The sequence below is a fragment of the Chiloscyllium plagiosum genome, chromosome 18 (genome assembly GCF_004010195.1).
Source record: "Chiloscyllium plagiosum isolate BGI_BamShark_2017 chromosome 18, ASM401019v2, whole genome shotgun sequence".
In the NCBI taxonomy this organism is placed as follows: domain Eukaryota; kingdom Metazoa; phylum Chordata; class Chondrichthyes; order Orectolobiformes; family Hemiscylliidae; genus Chiloscyllium; species Chiloscyllium plagiosum.
Window position 1 is genome coordinate 65,124,713 of NC_057727.1, and position 23,290 is coordinate 65,148,002.

Genomic DNA, 23,290 nt, shown 5'->3' on the forward strand with positions numbered 1-23,290 from the left:
GCGGGTAAGTGGAGTTGAAATGCCCATCAGCCATGATTAAATGGCGGAGTGGACTCAATGGGCCGAATGGCCTAACTTCCACTCCTATGTCTAGTGGTCTTATGGTCTTATCCTTTGGGTAACTTCCTCAAAAAACTCAATCAAGTTTGTGAGACATGATTTCCCTTGCACACAACCATGCTGACCATCCCTAACCAATTTTTGACTCCTAAAAGTCCATAAATCCTAAGAGAGACTAGAAGGCAGGAGGGTGTGACCAGTGGACTGTCTGAGAGCCGATGGTTTAGAAAAGATGATCGCTGACAAAGGAAACACAATAAGTTCCTGAAGAATCTGTGCATGTGGCATGGAGGAATCATTTTCCTTTTCCTGTCTGGCAGCTGAAGTTACAATGATGTTTTAAATGCATCGAAGAGCAGCAGTATCATCAATATAACAAACACCAAGTTATTCACCTTGGAGAAAGTGTGAAGTTAATGAGAGTCACCCTAGTTGATATCTCAGGAGTGTAGTGAGGATTTGGTAGCTTGGTGGTGATGTACATTTTAAAGTCATCATGATAAGGAATGATAGAATCTCCCAGCTTTATGACAGTACTGCCCTGCTGTTTGTAGGTCTGAAAAGCAGAAGAAAAAGTATTGATGAGCCTTGGACCAAACATCCTACACATAAGTCTCTGCTCAAATGTTTGCCCTGTTTAATTTTAAGTTTTAGTTTACATTAATTTCAACAAATATACCAAAGGTATCCCGTACAACATTAAAAATGGTGGTGAAAGAATATAACTGTGTATACACTCAATAGATGTAGTTAGTACAAAATTGTACTGCCTCTGAGGATGCAACTAAGCCATTATAGCAACTTCCAGTGAAGGAATGGGAGATTAGATGTCTGCTGCATGTTTCCTTTGTTTTAATGTGACTCCATAAAATTAAAACAATATTAATATGACAATGTAAGTCAAATCTGGACAGTTTCTAAAATAGTTGAACAATTTCAGCCAGTTTCACCCAGCTATAAAAATGAGCTTCATAGATTCCACATTTATTGATCAGATACCATCTTTTTTGATTCTGTTTAGTTATGTGTGGCCAATTCATTTACATGCACTCCACAGATCTTGTTTTTTTTGCTGGCTGCATATGACTAAACTTGAGGGGCTAAAATATGCATGGCTTACATGCAAACTTTTGTGTGTTGTACAGCTGCATGACTGTGCAGCTCTTAGGAGACAACAGTTCCACCTCAGTTTGGAAAACAAAGTGGGGCATTCTATTTAAGTAATAAATATGTGTAAATGCATTGGTTTACAAACTCAATGTATATGCTTTGGCGCTGTACTACAAGCAGTCTATTGAATCTGTGGCAATACTTAATAATATACTATATATACTCGAGTAATAGTCACATTTTTTGACAACTTTTTAAGGTTAAATTTATAGGGTTGACTATCCCCTCCCCCACTCACCTACTGTTCTCTATGCTACTTTCTCCCCATCCCACCCTTCTCTCACTTATCTCTCCACGCTTCAGGGTCTCTGATGAAGGGCTTTTGCCCGAAATGTCGATTTTACTGCTCCTCGGATGCTCCCTGAACTGCTGTGCTCTTTCAGCACCACTAATCCAGAATCTGGTTTCCAGCATTTGCAGTCATTGTTTTTACCCTGTTACATGGATAATACTTTTGACTGGATAAAATTCATGCCCACCAAAATTCATACTGTATCATTACCAGAAGCCCAATTGATCTCTAAACAAATAAAGAAATAAAACACAATAAAACCCAGAGCACAGTGCAACAGCTGATGGACTGGAAGACCGAGAGTAGAGCGAGATGACCTGCAGACTAGAAACTTGGAGCAGAGCTTGACGGTTAGCACAATGACTCATAAATGTTGATCTGCTATCTGTGAAGAACTAGGGTTGATTTTTACACAGGATATGCGGAAAATGTCAGATTCCTTTGGCCAAACCTCTTAAATGAAATTGACTATTACTCGAGTATATACATTGCACCTTCTGAAATGGGATGTTTCTTTCTTTAAAAAACAAATATCTCATTTAAACGAAGAAAACATTCTATCTAGAAATTAATAGAAATTAATTTTATTGATTAACTGAGTATCTTTATTAAAGCTGTGGTCTTTTGACCACTTATGCATAGTTCCAAGCATAGGACCTCATGGGCTGGTGGTACAGGCTGAAAGATTGCGTGTGATACTCATTATGAATGGACAACTAATAGCCGGAGTGTATGACTTTCCGCTCATACGTTCTTGGTGAGTATGACCTTATGCGCCGGGAACATGCAATCAGAACACTTCCAGTTATGCTGAAAAAAAAGGCATGTAATTGAAGATTTTTGTCTTGCACTCAACAGGACAGATGCAAGAATGCTAACTTTGAAAAAGCAGCAACAATTTACGTTGCATGAGAAAGGGGTGCCCATTGGTGGACTTACACATAAGCCTGTGTTTTCAGGTAAAAAGAACACATCAGATATCGTGCCTTTTCTGATTAAACAAAGTGTGAAGACATTAGTTCCCTGATGCATTCTCCATGGCAATACTTCAACCAATTAGACTTGACTAGTCAATCAACACATGTTTGCATGTAGTATAAATGATCACTCTATTTGAAATTTGTATTTTCCAACTATCCTCTGACAGCCTGCCTTTTTTTCAACAACACTCAAGTTCAGCATTACAAAATGACTTTTCCACCAGTGTGTATTTGCTGTTTTGTTTGTACCAATTTCAATAGTACAGGTTCCAGGGCTGGATCCAGTTCCTCTCCCACATTCTCCATCAGACATGGCTTCCCAAAACGGATGGCATTCTCCAGACTTCGCAGGAAATCACGGTCAGTTATCTTGAAAATATCTAATCCTTGATCTCTTTCCTAAAGTGAACAAGAGGTAAGTAAAATTATGACTGTCGAGAAGTAGGAGCTCTATCTGTTGCTCTCAAACGATTTTGGCCTCACATGACTATGTGGAAAATTGTCGTGCATGATATTGATTAGGCTTACATCATGCAAACACTCTAAAGATCTCTGTCTAGTCACTCGCAGATGATAGTTAAGCGGCTATTAGACCCTGGAAATCAATGCAATAAGAGGAATTCATTGAATTCAATTTTGCATGTTGTCATGCAAAGTTAAGAATTTTCAACTACCAGATTATTTGTACGTATAATCAGTATACAAAAGCAAATATTGCTGATGCTGGAAATGTGATACCAGAAAACACTGGAAATGTCCACTGAATCTGGCAGCATTTGTGAGGGAAACAGAGTTTAGTAAGTGGAAAGAGAGATGTGAACACTTCTGTTCTCTTGCTTTTTGTGAGATTCCACATGATTTCAGTTAAAATTAAATTTAAAATGCTGGAGATGTGCTTAGGAGACACATAATCATGCAACAGGGGAAGCTTTTCAGTGGTGAAACACACCATCAGCAGAAAATGGAGCATGGGATTGCTTGAAAAGAGGTGTGGTAACCTCTACAAGGCCACAGGGAGCACTAATTATTCTCCTCATGGAACTCATTGAATATGAGTCCCCTTGGTAACAGGCAATGGCCTGCTCAGTTATAACTCATCAATTGAACCCTCTTGTGATGCATTATAGACCCTCTTGTTGCACAGTGGTACTGTCTCCACCCAGAGGCCCAGGGTCAAGCCCACCTGCTTCAGATGTCATCACATCTCTGAACAGGTTAATTAGAAATGTCTGTGCTGGGTTGGGACTAGCCTATGTACAATATGAGTAGCGGCTCTATTTTGAATGTTTCTCTCTAGTCAGATTTCCTGAGTTAATACACAAGAAATATACAGGCTGCATCACACCACAATTTTTCTACCCAATTCCATTCCTATTAGCTTAAGATTTATTGACAGCATGGGTGTTCTTCAAATTTAACTTTCACTTGAAAGTGTTTCACATTACATTGGTTTCACTTTATTCCTGTATGCATTCTCATTATTTAGAAAGAATAGCTGAATGAAAGTACAAAAATACTGACATACCTCCAGGTTGAGAATAATTGATAGCGGAGTTAAAACCTCTTTCTACAAAAATAAAAATTCATTCTTTTTTAAATTTATTCATGGATGTAGGCTGGTTAGGCTAGCATTTATTGTCCATCCCTAATTGCTCAGGAGGCAGTTAAGAGTCAACCACATTGCTGTGGGTTTGAGTCACATATAGGCCAGACCAGGTAAGGATGATAGATTTCCTTCCATGAAGGATATTAGTGGACCAGATGGGTTTTTCTGACAATTGACAGCAGAGTAATGATCATCATTAGACTCTTAATTCCAGATTTTCTTATTGAATTCAAATTCCACTATCTGGAATGGCAGGATTTGAATCCAGGTTCCCAGAATTTTACCTGATCTCTGGATTAATAATCCAATGATAATACCAGGTAAAAACAAGGACTGCAGATACTGGAAACCAGATTCTAGATTAGAGTGGTGCTGGAAAAGCACAGCAGTTCAGGCAGCATCCGAGGAGCAGGAAAATCGACATTTCAGGCAAAAGCCCTTCATCAGGAATAATCCTCTTGCAAGGATGCCTGCCTTGAAGAAGTTTTCCTCCTTTTTCTAGAAATGAAGAGGTCAACTGTGGGTAACAGGCCAGCATGGGGTATCCAGGTGGATGGGGTGTGTTGGAGGTGAGAGAACTGGTCCTCGATGTAATCTTGGAAGAAAGAGCCCATATAGGATTTTCTAAGGTGGAAATGGGCATCCTGGGAACAGATGCAGCAGAGGTGGAGGAATTGGGAAAAAAGGATGGCACCCTTTTTCCAGGAGGTAGGTGGGAGGAGGGTAGCCTTTGTAGCTGTGGGAGTTGATGGGCTTGTAGTAGATGTCCGTGGTTAGTCAGTTGCCGGAGATGGAAGGGTTCAGGAAGGGGAGGGAGGTGTCCAAGATGGTCCAGGTAAATTTGAAGTCAGGTGAAAGGTGTTGGTGAAGTTGATAAACTGTTCAACCACCTCGTGGGAGCATGAGGTAGCACCGATACAGTCAATATAGCGGAGGAACAGTTGGGAGTTAGGGGGGCTGCAGAAGATGGACTGTTCCATGTACCCGGCAAAGAAGCAGAGATAGCTGGGTCCCATGCAGGTGTCCATGGCTATCCCTTTGGATTGAAGGAAGTGGGAGGATTAGAAGGAGAAGTTGTTAAGGGGGAGGAGCAGTTCAGCCAGGCTGACGAGGGTGTTGGTGGAAGGATACTGGGAGCGGTGTAAGAGGAAGAAACAGAGGGCTTGGAAGCCTTCGTCGTGGCAGATGGATGTGTACAGGGACTGGATGCCCATGGTGAACATGAGGCATTGGGAGCCGGGAGAATGAAAATCTTGGAGGAGGTGAAGGGCGTGGGTGGTGTCCTGAAGGTAGGTAGGGAGTTCCTGGATTAAGGGGCACAGGATGTTGTCAAGGTATGGGGAGATTAGTTCAGTGGGATGGGAGCAGGCTGAGACAATGGGTCGACCGGGGAAATCGGGTTTGGGAATCTTTGGTAGGAGGTAGAAACGGGCAGTGCGGAGTTCACGGACTATGAAGCTGGAGGCACTGGGTGGGAGATCCCTTCAGTTGATGAGGTTGTGGATGGTCTGGGAGTTGATGGTTTAGTGATGGGAGGTGAGGTCGTTGTCGAGGGGCAGTAGGAGGAGGTGTCTGCGAGTTGGCGCCTGGCTTCAGTGGTGTAGAGGTCATACATCAAACTACCATTGCACCCCCCTTGCCTGCGGGAATGATAGTGAGGTTGGAGTTGGAGCGGAGGGCGACACGTTGTGAGGGCGTGAGGTTGGAGTGGGTGAGAGTGGTGGACAGTTTGAGGTGGTCGATGTCACAGTGGTGGTTAGAAATGAAGAGGTCAACTGTGGGTAACAGGCCAGCATGGGGTATCCAGGTGGATGGGGTGTGTTGGAGGTGAGAGAACTGGTCCTCGGTGGTTGGGCAGGAATCTTGATTGAAAAAGTGGGCTTGGAGATGAAGGCAGCAGAAGAAATGTTCAAGGTTGCAACGTGTGTCGAATGTATTAGGCGGAGGATGATGCAATGTATGTGAAAGTTGGTGGGGTGGAAGGTGAGGACCAGGGGTAGTGGTTCTGTCCTTGTTGCATTGGGAGGGGCGGGGTTCAAGGGTAGTAGTGCGGGAAGTGGAGAAGATGCACTGGAGGGCATTGTTGACCACGTGGGAAGGGAAATTGCGATCTTGGAAGAAGGAGGCCGTCTGGAATTTTCTAAGGTGAAAAATCACTTTCTACTATTCATGGTAATACAAGTATACTATAAGTAGGAATTCACCAATGATCAGTGAAATGGCCAACCTTCCACAAACTTGCCTCTGAGTTAATCTCTAAATTTGAACATGTTATCAGAAAAGTGGTATTTCAGCTCCTGCCTAATTAAGTCACCCTGTCCACCACTCTTATAACTCCATAAAATCTCCTCAAATGTCTGTGACTTTTCATCATAAGTTAAAATGTTTTAACAATAACTCTGTTTCAACATCTACAGATTCTGCCAGGCTATAGAAAAGTTTAGTTTTACAGGTGATAAATAGGATATACTTTTCTAATACATCCTTCTCAATTTGCACCTGGTCGTATTGCCCCAAAGTGGGTTCAGTCACACAAGTATCACCTTCCCTTTGGTACTGTACATCTGCAAAGTTGTAATTTTTCACTTATGAGTGCAGGCAGTTCATTGTGGCTAGTTCAAAATAAATTCCAGCAGAGAATGCTACATTGTGAATAAAAGAAGGGCAGTTGGTGAATTGTTTACTCCTCAGTTAAGGGATCATGAAACCAATACTGGAACCCAACAGGGATGCCAAAGATGAAGAACTGAATCATGTGCCTTCCTATTTGTAAGATTAAACTTTGCACAAGACTACACATTACCAACTGAGACACTAGTAAGTCACATCAAACTTTGAAAAGACGGTATTCCAAGTTTATACAACAGGCAGTGAGCATCAGCATTTTCAATGGATTGCAGAAATCCGCAAGCATATTGCCCTTAAATGCTGAGGATCTATAGTCAGCTGGGGCTGCTCCCAACGTCACAGTAAACTCAGGTGCAAATCATACTGTAATTTGTTTCATACATTACACTTCATGGATGCCAGGCTAACTACTCTTTACCACAGTGTGTGAAAAGTCAGGGTTTTCTATCAGGTTTCTCACATGGTTTTATTATTGACACCTACCAAATTTTTTATCCATTTATTTGCTTGACCTTGTGGATCAATAAATAAGGGCCACCGTTGAGTATACTGTGTGATTACTCCATTCTCCACTGACAATGCATCTTTGGGAAGACCTGCAATCTGTGAAACAGAAGTTATAGTAATAAATAGCACTTAAATCAAGAACGTGAAGGCATATTGTTAAAATGAAGTTTGGCCATTCAGGAGTGTAAGTCGGAAGCAATTTTCTTTTCATGTATAGGGTTGTGATCTTGAATTCTGCCCCAAAAGACTATCAATGCTGGGGCAATTGAAATTTTCAAGCACAAAATATTTTTTACTAAATTGAAGTTGAGGTACAGATCAGCCATAATCCAACTGATGGCTTAACAAGCTCAAAGTGTTGAATATCTACCTTCACTTATGACTTCAGGTGCATTTGCTCACCAAAGCAATTTTGGTATGCAGATTGTGGTCCCTATTGTTATATGAGCAAGAAACAGAGTTTGAGGGTAGGCTTCAACATTACAAGAAGATAACAAGAATTGTAGAAAAGGAGGGGATGGAGATAAAACACCGATCAACGTACTCCTAAAACAAAAATTCAACAAATAAAACTTTACTGTAAACAAACTACTCTCAATGCAACCTTAAAACTTTCCCTCACCTTGAGTACACCAATCTCCAGCTGATTACTTATCCAATTTACATATTTCTTTCTGTTCTCGGATACTCCAAGCGATTTGATTACAAAATACCCATTGCTAATATGGTAGCAGAAAATATATGTAGATCCCGACATAGAGGTATTTAAATACAGTATCCTGGTCAACATTTAGTCCCAACCAACACCATTATCTCATAGGCCTGTGTGGGATCTCACTATGTACAAATTAGTTGTTGCATATATCTACGTAAATTCACCAAGTTTCCAATAAACTTTACCCTCTGGGATTTGCAATTAATCAAACTGTTGTCATATTAAAATGAATGAAAATAATTTACCTGCCAGGATCGTATCTTCACAGCATCACCTAATGTTGAAATCAGATTGGATTCTTTTGTGTGCGGAAGACCAAGTGTAGCAAACTCTTTCAGCCAGTCTTCATTCATTGCTGCACGGTATTCTCCCTAAAAGTTAATTTAGGACATGTTAAAAAATAAATAGCAATATGGTAATAACAAAGTAAACCCAAATGGGTTAGAATAACTATCTTACACTGGGAGTTCTTAAGCTGTGTAACTGCGTTTCTTCAGTAACTCGTAAAACTTGATGGATGGTTTATCAACTTTTGTTCAGCCAAACCTATTAGAATCTCAAATGAAATGAGCTTGTGTGCTCAAAAATGAAGTATAAAAGCCATTTTCACTTCCACTCCTCCTGAATTACAAATGAGCATCTGCTTATATTGTGTGCCCATGGTAAGGTGATTTTCTTCAAACAGGTTTTTGAAATTGAAAATTAATGCTGTTTAAACTACACACAGTGTGAATAGGAGAAGAGCTCCTGTGATGTCCCAATGGTTCAAGACATCACAATGAATGAGCAACATGCCCTGTGCAGTATTCTGGGTTAGAATAACTCTAGGTAACACACAAGCTTTGTTTGAAGTATTGTGAATGGTTTTGTATTACTCACCGTGAAAGGACCCAGGTAAGCCACATACCCGCTTGCGATTAGCACATCCCCCGCTACATTATTTATCATATGGTTCAGGTTCTGGATAGTTTCTTGCCAGCGGATTTTCTCATCAGACAGCCCATTTAATAGCTGTGGAAAACCAATTAGAGGGAAAGGGGTAACTTTAAAAAAGAAATTTATACTCCAGAATAACAAATTGTCCAGAAGGAAGAACATCTCACCTTCCGCCTCGGGAGCTTACAACCATATGGCCTTAACATAGAATTCACCAGCTTCCAAATCTCCCCACCCCTCCATCTCATCCGAGGCCAGCCCTTCTTCTCCACCTGCTCCCTTAATCTGACCTGACCTGCCCATTTTCCTTCCCACTGACCAATCTCAGCCATCTCCATCCACCTATAGCTATCCCACCCACCTGTCCCCTAGCCCCAACCCCCTCCCTCTATTTATCCTAGCCCCAACCCCCTCCCTCTATTTATTTTGCAGCCCCCTTCCCCTCCTCCAGTCCTGATGAAAGGTTTTGACCTTGAACATTTGACTCCCTTCTTCCTCTGATGCTGCTTGACCTGCTGTGCTTTATCCAGTTCCACTCTTTATTCACTCTATCCTCATAAGTAACAAACCACAAAATTTTAAATAACTGACAATACTTCTTTTTATATTTTTATTCAATTTACAAAAGCAACAGGAAAAAATGAATCTGAGCATTGATTGTTTTCCTTTACTTTTAATTAAATTGCAAAGATTCATTAGAAATGATTATTGGTAATATTGGTGAATGAGTGACTGCTTCACACATTCATGTGACATTCCTCTGCCCTGATAACAATAATTGTTTAAATTAAGCATTAATCACTTTCTAAGATCAATAGTAGTCATTTTCAGCCTTGTGTATCCTGATTAATTGTGAAGAATTATTTGCAAGTTACTGAGTTGGATATTAGCTCAGAAGGAGGGAAGGAGTTGGGGGTGAGGCAATCTGGTTTGAAGTTGAGAAATCTGGAAGAATGGATTTCCCATATGTCCTGCCAAATTTAAAAGTCGGACATGATATCAGAAGTTGGCCGGCAGTTGAGCAGATAAATCTTTACTGCCAGACGGCATACAAGACAGACAGAGGCTTCTGAGGCATTTTGGATTTGTTTATTCTTCTTATTTCCTTTATTGCAAATGACAGCTATTCAGGAGCTTGCAAGTCATACCCTACCAAAACATATTTCCTCTATCCTATCACAACCCTTACTTTTGTTCTTGTTCCCACCCTTGTGCCTTTCACTCAGTCAAAATCTAGTAGATTTCTAACTTTTCTCAGCTCAGATATTCTAACTTTTCTCAGCTCAGATACAGATCACAAACGGAACTTTTTTTCTGATCTTTCTGCAGGCCTCACTGTCAGACTTGCACAGGGGTCAGAAGGCTTGCTGTGTGGTGCAAAGTCACTCACCCTGATTTTCGTTAAATTAGTCAATTAGTGACTATAGACAGCTGCTTACAGGCGGCATTTTAGAACTGAAGAAGCAGGAGCCAATATTTCTGTTTAAGTGAGGGTGAGAATATATTAGAATGGACAGAGAACTGGCTAACAGGAAATAGAGAATCAGGATAAATGGGCCAAGAGGATTATAGCCACATTTGTTGATGATGTGTGAAATTAAGTAGAAAAGCAGGCTGGGTGGAGGATACAGAAAAATGAAGGGTACAGAGAAGTTACGTGAGTAAGCAAAAATTTGGAATGTAATGGGAGACAAAAAAAGTCCAATTTGCTGAAAAAAAATAGGAATGCTGAATATTATTTAAATATGTGTTGTGCTGTGTTACAGGGGGACCTGGGCATCCTCATCTGACAAATGTCAACATGCAGATACAGCAAGAAATGGGGAAGACAATGAAAGTTGGCCTTTTGTACAACGGGAATAGAATATAAAAGTTAGAGAAGTTTCTATATAACTGTTTTGGTCTCCTTATTTCAGGAATGATATTTTTGCTTTCGAGACAGAGAGAGTTCACTAGGGTAATTCTTGGAATTAACTTGTTAGCTTACAAGGGAAGATTTAGCAGATGGGCTTATACTCATTGAAGAGTGAGAGGTGATCTTGCTAGAGAGAGAAGTCCAATCGAAAAGCTTGGGAAAACTCTTGTTGAAGTATCTTGCCACTTACTGACTGGCATGCCATTGAGAGAGCTGTTCTGTATTTTGACCAGAAGGGCCGATTTAAAAAAAGTCAATCAGGCAGTGCCTAGGGACGGGAACAACTTAGAAGATAACAATCTGAATGGACAGAGACAACATGTATCTATTAAAGGGAAATCATGCTTGAAAAACATGCTGAGTTTTTTTGAGGTATTACTTGGAGAGAGAATAAGGCAGAACCAGTGGATTTGGTATATTTTCGGTTTTTGAATAGATTTTGATAAAGTTTCATACAGGAGCTGAGTAATAAAAATTAAGAGCACATGGGCTGGTGGGTGATGTGCTGATATAATTGAGGTTTTTTTAAGTCAAAGAAAACAGAATTGAAACTTATATAAATGAGTCATTCTCAGGACATGGCAAGGTACTACAAAGATCAAAGCTTGGGCACCAACTGTTCACAACCTTTTGCAAAAGTTTATATATGGGGACCACATCACTTAAATTTGTGGGGGGGGGGATGGGGGAGGTGTGTGCATGTGTGTGTATAGAGGATTTGGACAGACTGAGGCAGTAGGCGAGAATGTGGCAGATGGAATACAATGTGGATGGTAGGAATGGAAATGAAGAGTTTTTCTTACATGGTAGGGGTTTGAGAAGTGTTGAGGTCGAAAAGGATTCTGGCATCCTTGTTCATAAGTCACTGAAAGCTAATATACAGGTGCAGTAAGCAATTAGGGAGGCCAATGGAATCATGGATTTGAGTACAAGAATAAACCAGTCATGCTACCTCCATGTGGAGCCTTGATGAGACCATAACTGAAGTATTGTGCGAAGTTTTGGTTCCCATACCCAAAGGGCGATATACTTTCCATGCAGGACTGCAAAGGGGTCTCAGCAGAACTGATTTCTCAGTTGGTGGTACTATCTATTACAAAGATTGAGGAGATAGGGTCTGTATTCTCAGAATAAAGGGCAAACCATTTGGGACTTGGATGAGGAGGAATTTCTTCACTCAGATGGTAATGAAACTTGCAAATTTTCTACCTCAGAAGTGGCATGGACTTGGTCAATGAGTATGCACAGAAATCAGTGGAATTCTAATACTAATGATATCAAGTGATAGGGAGCTAGTGCTGGGAAATGGCATTGAGATAGCTGATCAGCTATGATCTAAAATGGTAGAGCAGATTTGAGAGCTTGATAGGCTGAATGGTTTACTCCTTCTCCTAAGCATCAAAAGTTATTGTAGCTTCAAGAAAACAAAGTTCAGGGATTGATCAGAAACCCAAGCTATAGGTGACTAATTTGGGAGTGAGGAAGACAAGGATGAGCAGGGTCAATAGCAAGGATAGAAGCTGGCTACATTCCTTTTGGATGTCCAGTCCCTTGAACAAGCAATGAGTGCCTTTGTTTGAAAGATATAGCAGTGAAGCTGTACAACATGCATGCTGTACGGTGACCAGCCCACTTCAAATGGATTAATACCAGCCATGGTGGGATGAAGCTCTTTGTGGTCATTAATTGGCCACTTAAGGGCACCAATTGCTTGTCTGGTGGGAACGTCAACTATTGATCTTCCTGCTCAGAACTAACTTCCAGCAGAGATGAGTACAGAGTGCGGTTCAGGGACAGCATCAAACCACCTCATTAAATTTTGCTTCTGCTCACCACCAGTAAGAGCCAAACATTTCACCTATTAACTCTATTCTTCTCTCCACTGATGATGCCTGACTTGCTGATTATTTCTGGCATTTGCTGTGTTTATTGCACATTTCCATCATCTGCAGTATTATATTTTTGTAAAAGTATGGAGGTCTTGCTACAACTTTACACAGCAGTGGTGGGACCACATCTGGAGTACTATGATCAGTTTTGGTCTTATTTAATCAGGGATATATTTACATTAGAGGCAGTTTAGGGAGACTGACTAGACATATTCGTGGAATGAAGGGATTATCTTCGATGGAAATTATGAGCAGGTTGGTGGAACATACAAGATTCTGAAAGGGTCAATGTTGAGAGGACATTTGCCCTCATGGAGGAATCCAAAACAGTGGAAACTGATTGAAAATGAGTCACTTCTATAATAAGATACTGTCTGAAACGGAGTCATTTCTCACATAAGAAACTGTCTGAAAATGACTCATTTCTCACATAAGATACGGTTTGAAAATGACTCATTTCTCACATAAGATACTGTCTGAAACTGAGCCATCTCCTATGGAGACAAGAAATTTCTTAGTGGGTCAACAGTGTTTGTAATTCTTTTTTTTAAAAGCTGGCGTAGATTAGTCATTGGATATATTCAAGTTGAGTTCGAGTTTTGATATATAGTGTTGTCAAGGGTTATGGGAGGGAGGCAGCAAAGTAGAGTTAAGAACATAAACAGAATCCACTGTAATAATATAGATTGAGGGGCCAAATGGCCTTCTGCTGCTCCTAGTTCTTCTGATCCTATTTAGTTCTTGTAAAGAGGTGAAAACAAGATGGATTTCTGGGTTTAGAAATAAAAGGAGTATAACTTTGGCTAACAGTAATTTTATAATTCAAGCAGAACAAAGGTCCAAGAATTACCTTAAATTCTGAAGATAGCAACAGTGCCATGAGATAGATGCTTTGAAAGGTGCTGTTATAGAGATGGATCTAGGTGGTTTTTATGATTGTGAGATGTAGGAAGTTGAGCTCAGTATGATGGGGGCACTGAAGTTCAGTGTGATCTGGTTCCACTTAAGACGAAAAATAAAATTGTAAGTTTGTCCTCGGAGCTAAGGCAATAGCTTTGGTCTTTGAAATGTTTAATGATGTTGGGAAACAGTCTGATACCAGTAAAAGGAGATGTTGGAAGAGGTGATGCGGAAGAACTGGATGTCATCAATGTACATGAAAACCTTTTGTCATGTCTTTGGATAATGGCACCCTGCAGATATGTCTTGAAGACTCCAAGAGAAATAATACAGGTGCAGGAAGTGAGGCTATGCCTAGAAATGCTTTGTAATGATTGGGTAGATTGATAATATTGTACTGCTCAGAATTCATTTTATTTATTTAGCATACGCATAATCATAGAACCAAGCAATATCCTTGTCAGTTCCAAGATAGAGGTTTCTAACCCCACCTTCAAATTTAATTGACTGACACCCCTCATCAATGTGAGTCATTGTTTGGACTGCACCACAAATGCAATCTGGTCTTCACAAATCCAGTATTATCAGATGGCTGCAAAGAGGTCTTGATTGGTCAAGAAACAGTTTAAAAGGACCTATTAGCATCATGAAAAATCAATGCCAAATGGATAAGAAATGAAGTCCATAGTGTGAATAGATTCCGGTGAATGTTTTCTCTTACCATTCTTGCCATAGGTCTACAGTTATTATCATTATTTATCATTTACTGCTTGGTGCTGAAGAATTAAAATGTTGCAGTTGGCTAAGTTTACATTCTGAAGAATTTGAAAAACTTAAGCATTCGGTTTACCAGCAGCACGAGCAAAATGGAAATGCGTATGCTTATTACCTTATCGGCTCTGATTAATCTCTGCTCACATTGTTCACATTTATTTTCTAGCTCTTCTTTCTTTGTTATACAGTCTAAGTATTTTGCTTCAAGAGCAGCTATTCCAAGTTCCACATCTTCCAGACGGCTCTTCGCTTCCTCTAGAATCTTCTGAGTTATATCCAGATCTTCCTGAGCTTCACGGAGAGCTTGCTGTGTAAAAAGAGATAAATGAATAATTTGTTACTCTATTACCAGTAAATACTGTGCTTTAGAATGGCACAAATATTTCATAAAATATACAGCTCATGTATTGTTGAAATATTGCAATTTATCTGGTCTAAATCCTTCATATTCTACACGGATAATAAAAAAAAGTCACAAATCAGTACTCATACACAAATTGACTTTTCATTTTGTTACATCACTTCAGTGTAACAACTATTTAACCAACAAATTATTGTTCAGTTGTAATTACATACAAGGTGAGTTGATGGCCGAGTGGTATAATCACTGGACTGTTAATCCAGCAATCCAGATAAGGTTCTGTGAACCTAGCAGATGGTGGAATTTGAATTCAATAAATATCTGGAATTAAAAATCTAATGATGATTATAAATCATTGCCAATTGTTAGAAAAACCCATCTAGTTCACTAATGTCCTTTAGGGAAAGAAGTCTGCCAGCCTTACCTGGTCTGGCCTACATGTGACTCCAGATCCACAGCAATGTGGTTGACTCTCAACTGCCATCTGGGCAATTAGAGATGGGCAATAAATGCTACCTAGCCAGCGGCACTGTCATCTCACGAATGAATAAAGAAAAAAAAACCAAGAACAATTGGTTCCCTTATCAAGGAGGTTCATTACTAAGGCAACAGTATTCAGAAAATTCACTGCATATCATTCACTGGTAACTCAGCAAGTTAACACACTGCTCAAACTATTTCAAAAACAGAAATTGCTAGAAAATCTCAGCAGGTCTGGCATCATATGTGGAGAAAAATCACAGTTAATGCTGTAGGTTCAGTGTCCCAACTTCAGAACTGATAGTAGCTTGGAAAAAGATGCAGGAATACAAAGTTTTTATCTATTATAGGTCTATGATTAAGTCTGCCTGAAAAATTTAGAGCACAGCTTTAAGAGTCACGTATTAACAAGTATAAGTACATACCCTCTTAGGTTCCACAGCTTTGGCGATGAAGTGGTACTTGTGCATGGCCCGAACCCACTGGCAAATAGAAGTACAGGCTTTTGAAACCTTGGCAATAGCGGCAGGCATGAAGTCCTCATTGTCAATGTATGGTTGGATCGATTTGATTATAGAATCAGGAATGTTGTCCTGGTGAGATACAAGGATTCCTAATAGTTACACAATAACTAGTTGCATTTGTTTGGCATCTTTAAGTAAAAGGTGAACTCACCATAGACTTACTGGAACATTGAGCTACTCTTTCATTAGAAAGTGAGAGGCAAGGGGAAGGGTTGGGAAAGAGGGCCTTGTGTGATAACCTCAGCTGTTGTGGGAATTGAACCTATTCTATTAGTATTACCAAACGCTGCAAACCAGTTGTCCAGCCAATGGAGCTAACCTATCTGACATAAGAGCTACCTGAATAGATTAGCATATGCTGATCAGCAGCAACATCTTCCACTATAAAGTTGAGTCCAAACTCACATTTTTTGAAAGAGAACTTGTGAAATAATTATTTTAATACCAGAATATGACTGAGTCCTGAAAGGTGAGCTTTACCTTTATTGTTCACTTGCTTTTTATATTATGTATATATGATCCCATTTTTGTTCTAAGTAAAACACTTAACTATTGCCAATTAGTCCTTGTCAAACTTTCCAAGAACTTCATACAAGGAGATATAAAATCCTGTTGGGGTTAACTTAAGCCAGGAGCTCAATCGTATTGGCTCCCATTGACTGTTTGCAGTGAGTCTTTAGGTGACATTATTTATGTACTCTACATTATAGAATATTACAAAAATAGTGCAGAGGTTTCGGGAGTGAATTCTGGAGCTTAGGACCAGCAGGCAGCTGAAGGCAGAGCTGCAAATTTCTTAATTAGAATCAGAAAATGAAAGCAGTTAAAAATCAAGAAGGTGCAAAACATCTGAATCGGAAGCTAATGTATGCTCGAGGGTTGTAGGCTAGAAGAGGTGGCAGCATTGAGAATGTGGATAGTTGGAGAGTTGTGTGGTGGTAAGAAGTGAAAGGCCATAGCGGGATCGGAAAACAAGGATGAGAATTTTAAATTCCCATATGAACAGCCAATGCTGTGCAAATATACATCAGCAAGAGTCATGGCTGTTGGTGAGGGTACAGAAAAATAAAATTGAAATAAGACTATAGACTGGAAACTACTGTATTAGCAGGTAAGCAATGATACATTATTACATCATCCCTCAATCATAGAATCCCTACAGTTTAGAAGGAGGCCGTTTGGCCCAACAAGTCCACACCCAGCCCTCAGAAGAGGATCTCACCCAGATCCAGCCACCCCATCCCTCTATCCCTGCATTTCCCCATAGTTAATCAACTCTAGCTCTCACATATTTGGACTGTGGAAAGAAACCTGTTGGAAACTCATTTTACCATGGGGAGAACATACATACTCAAGTCATCTGAGACTAGAATTGAACTTGGGCCTCTAGTGCTGTGAGGCTGCATTGCTAACCACTGAGCCACACGCCCCCACCCCTGGCTAGTTTAATCTGCTAGTTTAAATTATATGGTAGCCCATTTAAACTAAACAGGTTAACGCCTACATTAAAATGACATAGGATGATCATAAGAACATGTCCTACACTTGTTAATATTCACAGTGATTTCCCAACCTTTGGTTTTCACCAAGCTGATAATTTCAAACAATTTAATTAAGTTAGGAGAACTGACCAATTATTATGACTTGACTGTATCACCCAAAAAAATAAATTTATTCAGAATGAGGAAAATACCACGAAGGAAAAGCACAAACAACTGCAGTTTCAGAAAAGATCTGTAATTTTGTATTGATATGTTTCTCTAACTTTTCCAAAACCAAATGTCACACGTTGCATTGGGAGATCATACCTCACAAACTTGTTAGAGTTCTTTGATCAAGTGACCAGGAAAGTTGACAAGGGCAGGGGATAGACATATGGATTTCAGTAAGGCCCTCGATAAGGTTCCACTTGGTAGACTCCTGTGGAAGGTTAGATTGCATGGAATCCAGGCAGAACTGGCAAATTGGATACACAAGGTTTGATGGTAGGAAGCAGAGGATAATAGAGGAAGGATGCTTGTCGGACTGGAGGCCTGTGACTAGTGAAATGCCTCAGGGGTTGATGCTAGGCCTATTACTATTTACTATCAAAATCAATGATTTGGATAAGAATGTCCAAGGCATGGTCAATAAGTTTGCAGATGACACTAAAATAGATGGTATCATGGACAGCGAGGAAGGTTATTAGAATTTGTAGCAGCAAGTTGATCAGCTGCGGAAGTGAGCTGAGAAATGGCAAATGGAAATTAATATAGATAAATGTGAGTTCTTACATTTTGGAAAGTCAAATCAAGGCAGGAGTTTCATGGCAACTGGTAGGTCCTTAAGGGGTGTAGTGGAACAGAGGGACCTTGGAGTTCAAGTGCATGGTTCTCTGAAAGTGGAGTCACAGGTTGACAGGGCAGTGAAGAAGGCTTTTGGCACACTGGCCTTCATCAATCAGGCCATTGAGTACAGAATTGGGAAGCTATCTTGCAGTTGTGCAGAATGTTGGTGAGGCCACGCTTGGAGGGTTGTGTTCAGTTTTGGTCACCTTGCTAAAGGAAGAATGTTATTAAACTGGTAAGAGTGCAGAAGAAATTTACAAGGATGTTGCCAGGATTCAATGATCTGAGTTATAGGGAAAGGTCGGACAAACTCAGACATTTTTCTTTCGAGCATAGGAGAATGAGGGGGGGATCTTATAGAAGTATATAAGATTATGAGAGGTATAGAACATTGAACAATACAGCACAGAACAAGCCCTTCAGCCCTCAATGTTGTGCTGACCTGTGAACTAATCTAAGCCCATCCCCCCGCACAATCCCATTATCATCCATATGCTTATCCAAGGACTGGTTAAATGCCCCTAACATGGCTGAGTTATCTACATTGGCAGGCAGGGCATTCCATGCCCTTACTACCCTCTGAGTAAAGAACCTGCTTCTGACATCTGTCTTAAATCTATCACCCCTCAATTTGCAGTTATCTTCCCTCGTACAAGCCAATATCATCACTCTAGGAAAAGGCTCTCGCTATCCACCCAATCTAATCCTCTGATCATCTTGTACGTCTCTATTAAATCCAGTTTCTAATCCAAACTGCTAAATCACCCTCAATCCCATACCTCCACATTTTCTCCAAAAACCAAGCATGTGGATGAGGGTAGGGCAGTTGATGTGGTGTACATGAACTTCAGTAAAGCCTTTGATAAGGTTCCACATGGTTTCTCAAAAAACTCAATGAGGTTTATGAGACATGACCTGTCCTTGACGAAACCGTTGACTATCTCCAATCAAATTGTTGCTTGTTAGTTGACTATAAATTCTATCTCTTATAATCCTTTCCAAGACTTTTCCTACAACAGACATAAGGCTCTCTGGTCTATAATTACATGGGCACCTCTACTGCCCTTCTTGAACAAGGGCACAACATTTGTACCCTCCAGTCCTCTGGTTCTAAACCTGCATACAATGTTGATTCAAAGATCAATACCAAAGGCTCCGCTATCTCCTCCCTAGCTTCCCAGAGAATTCTCGGATAAATACCATCCAGCTCAGGGGTCTTATCTACTTTCACACCTCTTCCTTACTAACATCAATCCTTTCTAGTCTAGACCGTATCTCCGTCTTCTTCTCTGCAATATTCTCCTTTTCCTGAGTGAAAACAGATGAGAAATATTCATTTAGCACCTCTCTGATCTGCACAGAGACCACACACAACTTCCCACTTTTGTCTTTGACTGGCCCTATTCTTACCCTAGCCATCCTTTTATTCCTCACATACCTATAGAAAGCTTTAGGGTTCTCTTTTATTCTACCTGCTAAAGACTGCTCATGTTCCCCCCTTGCTCTTCTTAACTCTCTCTTTAAATCCTTCCTAGCTAATCTGTAACTCTTCATCGCCTCATATGAACCATCTCGTCTCAACATCACATAAGCCTCCCTCTTCCGCTTAACAAGAGATACAATTTCTTTAGTAAACCACAGTTCTCTTACCTTATCACTTCCTCCCTGCCTGACAGGGACATACCTATCAAGGACACGCAATATCTGTCCCTAAAACCAGCTCCACATTTCGATAGTCTGCATTTTGCTACCCCATTCTATGCCTCCTAAGTCTTGCCTAATTGCCATTTCCCCATCTCTAACTGTGGCATGTACTTATCCCTTTCCATTGCTAAGTGAATTAAGGTCACTCTCTCCAAAGTGCTCACCTACCACTAAATCAAACACCTGGCCTGGCATGGATAGGGTAAATGCACTCAGTTTGTTTTCCCAGGGTTGGGGAATCGAGGACTAGAGGGCATCAGTTTAAGATTAGAGAGGAAAGAATAAAAGGGAACCTGAGGGGCAACCTTTTTATGTAGAGGGTGGTACACATATGGAATGAGCCTCTAGCAGAAGTGGTTGAGGCATGTACATTAAAACTTTAAAAGGCATTTGGACAAATATATGGATAGGAAAAGATTAGAAGGACATGGGCCAAGTGCAAGGAAATGGGGTTAACATGGATGGACAATTTGGTCAGCACGGACTAGTTGGGGCCAAAAGCTCTTTCTCTGTGCTGTAGGACTTTATGACTCATGAATCCAATCATGAATGTTCTGTAGTCCACAGGAATTACAAATTAATGTTTGGCTGTGACTAAATATATGAACAAATTCATAAAGGCATGGAAAATAATTTTGTTTCATTTCACTGAAATGCTGGCCTTTTAAACAAACCTGGAACTGAAAGTTGACCAGTAACCCATGAAGCTGCATGTAGGTTGGAGGCAGCACTTACAGAAACCTCAAAACTAAGAGCAGGAGTAGGCCAGCTGGCCCTTTTAGCCAGCTTCATCAGTTAATGTGTTCATGGTGGATCCACTATTATAGTTACTGCTTAGTGTAACTGTCAATAAAACTCATTGTTCATTTCTTAAAAAGAAAATCAGACATAAACAATCTGCCTGAGGTGACAGCTCCAGTTTCTACAATTATATTTTCCATTCTAGAGAAACTATAATTGGAGGAGCAGAAGCAGCAGAAGAGAGGAAACTTATGATTGCAGGACCTGGAACAGTTACTCTAGCTGGCCTTACTGCCAGCATTTAGGAGATTTTCAGCTGCATTTTCACCATTGTTTTTCAGCATCTTTTACCCAAGAGGTAGAAAATTGAAAAATGAAAGAAGAGACAGTCATCAGCAATCATGAGACTGGATCATTCTAAGGAAATCATCACTGCTATTTTATGCCACTGGTGGAATCAGTGAGAAAATTTACTTAATATTTTAGTCACTCAGACTTGTACCAGACCAGATATACCTTGGCCTGCCCAAGGCCATCTTGTTTACCAAGCTACTGAATAAGTTAAGGAAGTGATGGAATACTCCTCACCTATCTGGAAGAGTTCAGCTCCAACAATACTCAAGAAGCTTGCCACTATCCAAGGCAAAGCAGCTCGCTCGGCACCACATCCACAAACCTTTACTCGCTCCACCACTGGTGCTCAGTAACACCAGTGTGTGCCATCGACAAGGTGCACTGCAGAAGTTCATCAGAACTCCTTAGGCAGCACTTTTCAAACCAGGACCATCACCATGTCAGAGCAGCAGATATATAGGGACACCACCACCTGCAAGTTGCCATCCAAGCTAGTCACCATCCTGTCTTGGAAATGTATTGTTTGTCTTCCAGTGTCAATGGGTCACAACTCTGGAACTCTTTCTCGAATGGAATTGTGGGTCTACCTACCCCAAATGAACTACTGTTGTTCAAGAAAGCAGCTCACCATCACCTTCTCAAGGGTATCTAAGAATGAGTAATAAATGCCTGCCCAATCAATGATGTTTACATCCTTGAATGAATAAAAAAAAGGAAGAGGTTGCACTTTTTGGCTTGTTGTGGCTTGAGTTTGATCTTTGGCTATGAGGTTCCCAGCACTAGTGCTAGCTAAAGAGGAGCTAAATCACCAACATACAAGGAGATGCAGCAATGAGGAGCCAAGTTCAGACTAAATAGAAAAATCAGATGGAAAGGGGTGGGGGAAAGATAGGGTATAGAAGAAAGAAGAGGCTAGTGAATGGGCATGAAGTGGGGAGGATGGAAAGGTTTTGCAGGGAGGAAAGGGGTAAGGAGTTTTCGGGAAGCTTCAGTGCTGAGTGGGTGAGCAGGAGTGCTGTTAAGGAAAAAAGGCTGGTAGTGTATGGAGAGGAGTCAGGTAGGGAAGAAATCTGGTGAGGAATGGGGGAGGTTGAGCTGATTACATACTGTGTGGGAGAAGAGAAGAGGCGCTCCACTGAGTCTTTTGTCAGCATGAAATATAAAAAGCATGGCTGAGGTGAATGCAGAAGCAGAGGGATATCAATGTGTGCGTAATTCATAGTAGGGTGGCTGGACAGATTTAGATATCAGTTAATAAAGCTATAGAATACTAGGCTTTATTAATATGAGCATGTCATAACAGTATGTCAAATTTGCATATAGAACACTTGTCCAGCTTCAGTTGGAATATTGTGTCCAGTAGTAGACATCACACTTTAAAAACTGCAGCCATTGTTTTTACCTCTTTAGAAAAGTTGTCAAGGCAATAAACAGAGGTGCAGAAAGGATTCATGGAATAGTTTGAGGAATGAGGAATTTCATTTAAAACTGTTGGGAGAAGTTGGGACTGTTTTCTTTAGAGAAGACAAAATTTAGAAGAGATTTGATAGAGATACACAAAGTTAGTGAGGGCTCTGGTCAGAGTATAGGCAAATGCTGTTTCATGGAAGGATTACGAACAAGAGGGACAGATTCAGTATACTTGACAAAAGAAGCAAAAGTGAGTAGTTAGGATCTGGAATGCAATGCTGCGAATGTGATGGAGGAGGCAAGTTCTATCGTGATGTTTAAGAGGATTTTAGTTTATTGTCTGAAAATGAAGAATGTGCAGAGCTACTGAAAGAAGTCTGGGGAATAGCATAAGGTGAATTGTTCCTTTGGAGAGCCAGCACAGATGCAATTGGCCAAATGGCCCATCTTTATATTCTGTAATAATGTGGTGAATTTCAGACTGAAGTCTTCTTTTAAATGGTTACATAAATCTTGTAAATACATTCTTTGGGCATTCTTTCTGATTTTATAACATTTAATCCCAGTACTGGTGAGTTTCATTAGATCCTGGGGCTGTAATGTAATTCAGGCATTTGGAGGCACAGTTTGTTTCATGATCTTCTCCTCAAGACATGCAACTCCATGACAAGAGTGTGAAAAAGTAAGGATTCATTGACTACTGGACAAAATGGAAATATACTCACCGTTACAATGGCAGGGATTGACTTCCCAAACACCACAACAATCAAGACAAGTATTTTATTCCTCAAAAGCATCTATTGTTTCCACTGAGTACAATGTCCAAGATTCAGTGTATCCTGGTCTGTGCTGAATTACCTGAGCCTTACATTGGTATGAGTCAGTTTGATACACCCAAATTGGGCTAATTTTAATCTTACTGATTCAAAGCTTGCATCCATTCGATTTTCCTTATTATTTCCTGTTGGCTCATTCCATTTTCCCGGTTGCAGTTAAATTACGTTCAAGATAAAGTCA

The 23,290-nt window shown here is 40.4% G+C and overlaps 1 protein-coding gene across 1 annotated transcript in view; it reads right to left on the reverse strand.

Annotated features, from left to right (window-relative positions):
• The window catches only part of dnah1 (dynein, axonemal, heavy chain 1), a 420,700-nt gene that overhangs the window by 98,802 nt on the left and 298,608 nt on the right, over positions 1–23,290 (reverse strand). Inside the window, exons 57-63 of the mRNA XM_043708503.1 lie at positions 15,639–15,806; positions 14,488–14,679; positions 8,838–8,969; positions 8,204–8,329; positions 7,220–7,339; positions 2,752–2,901; positions 456–616 (exon numbers count right to left, since the gene is read on the reverse strand). Coding sequence (XP_043564438.1) covers positions 456–616; positions 2,752–2,901; positions 7,220–7,339; positions 8,204–8,329; positions 8,838–8,969; positions 14,488–14,679; positions 15,639–15,806 — 1,049 coding nt within the window. The remainder of the gene's footprint in view (positions 1–455; positions 617–2,751; positions 2,902–7,219; positions 7,340–8,203; positions 8,330–8,837; positions 8,970–14,487; positions 14,680–15,638; positions 15,807–23,290) is intronic.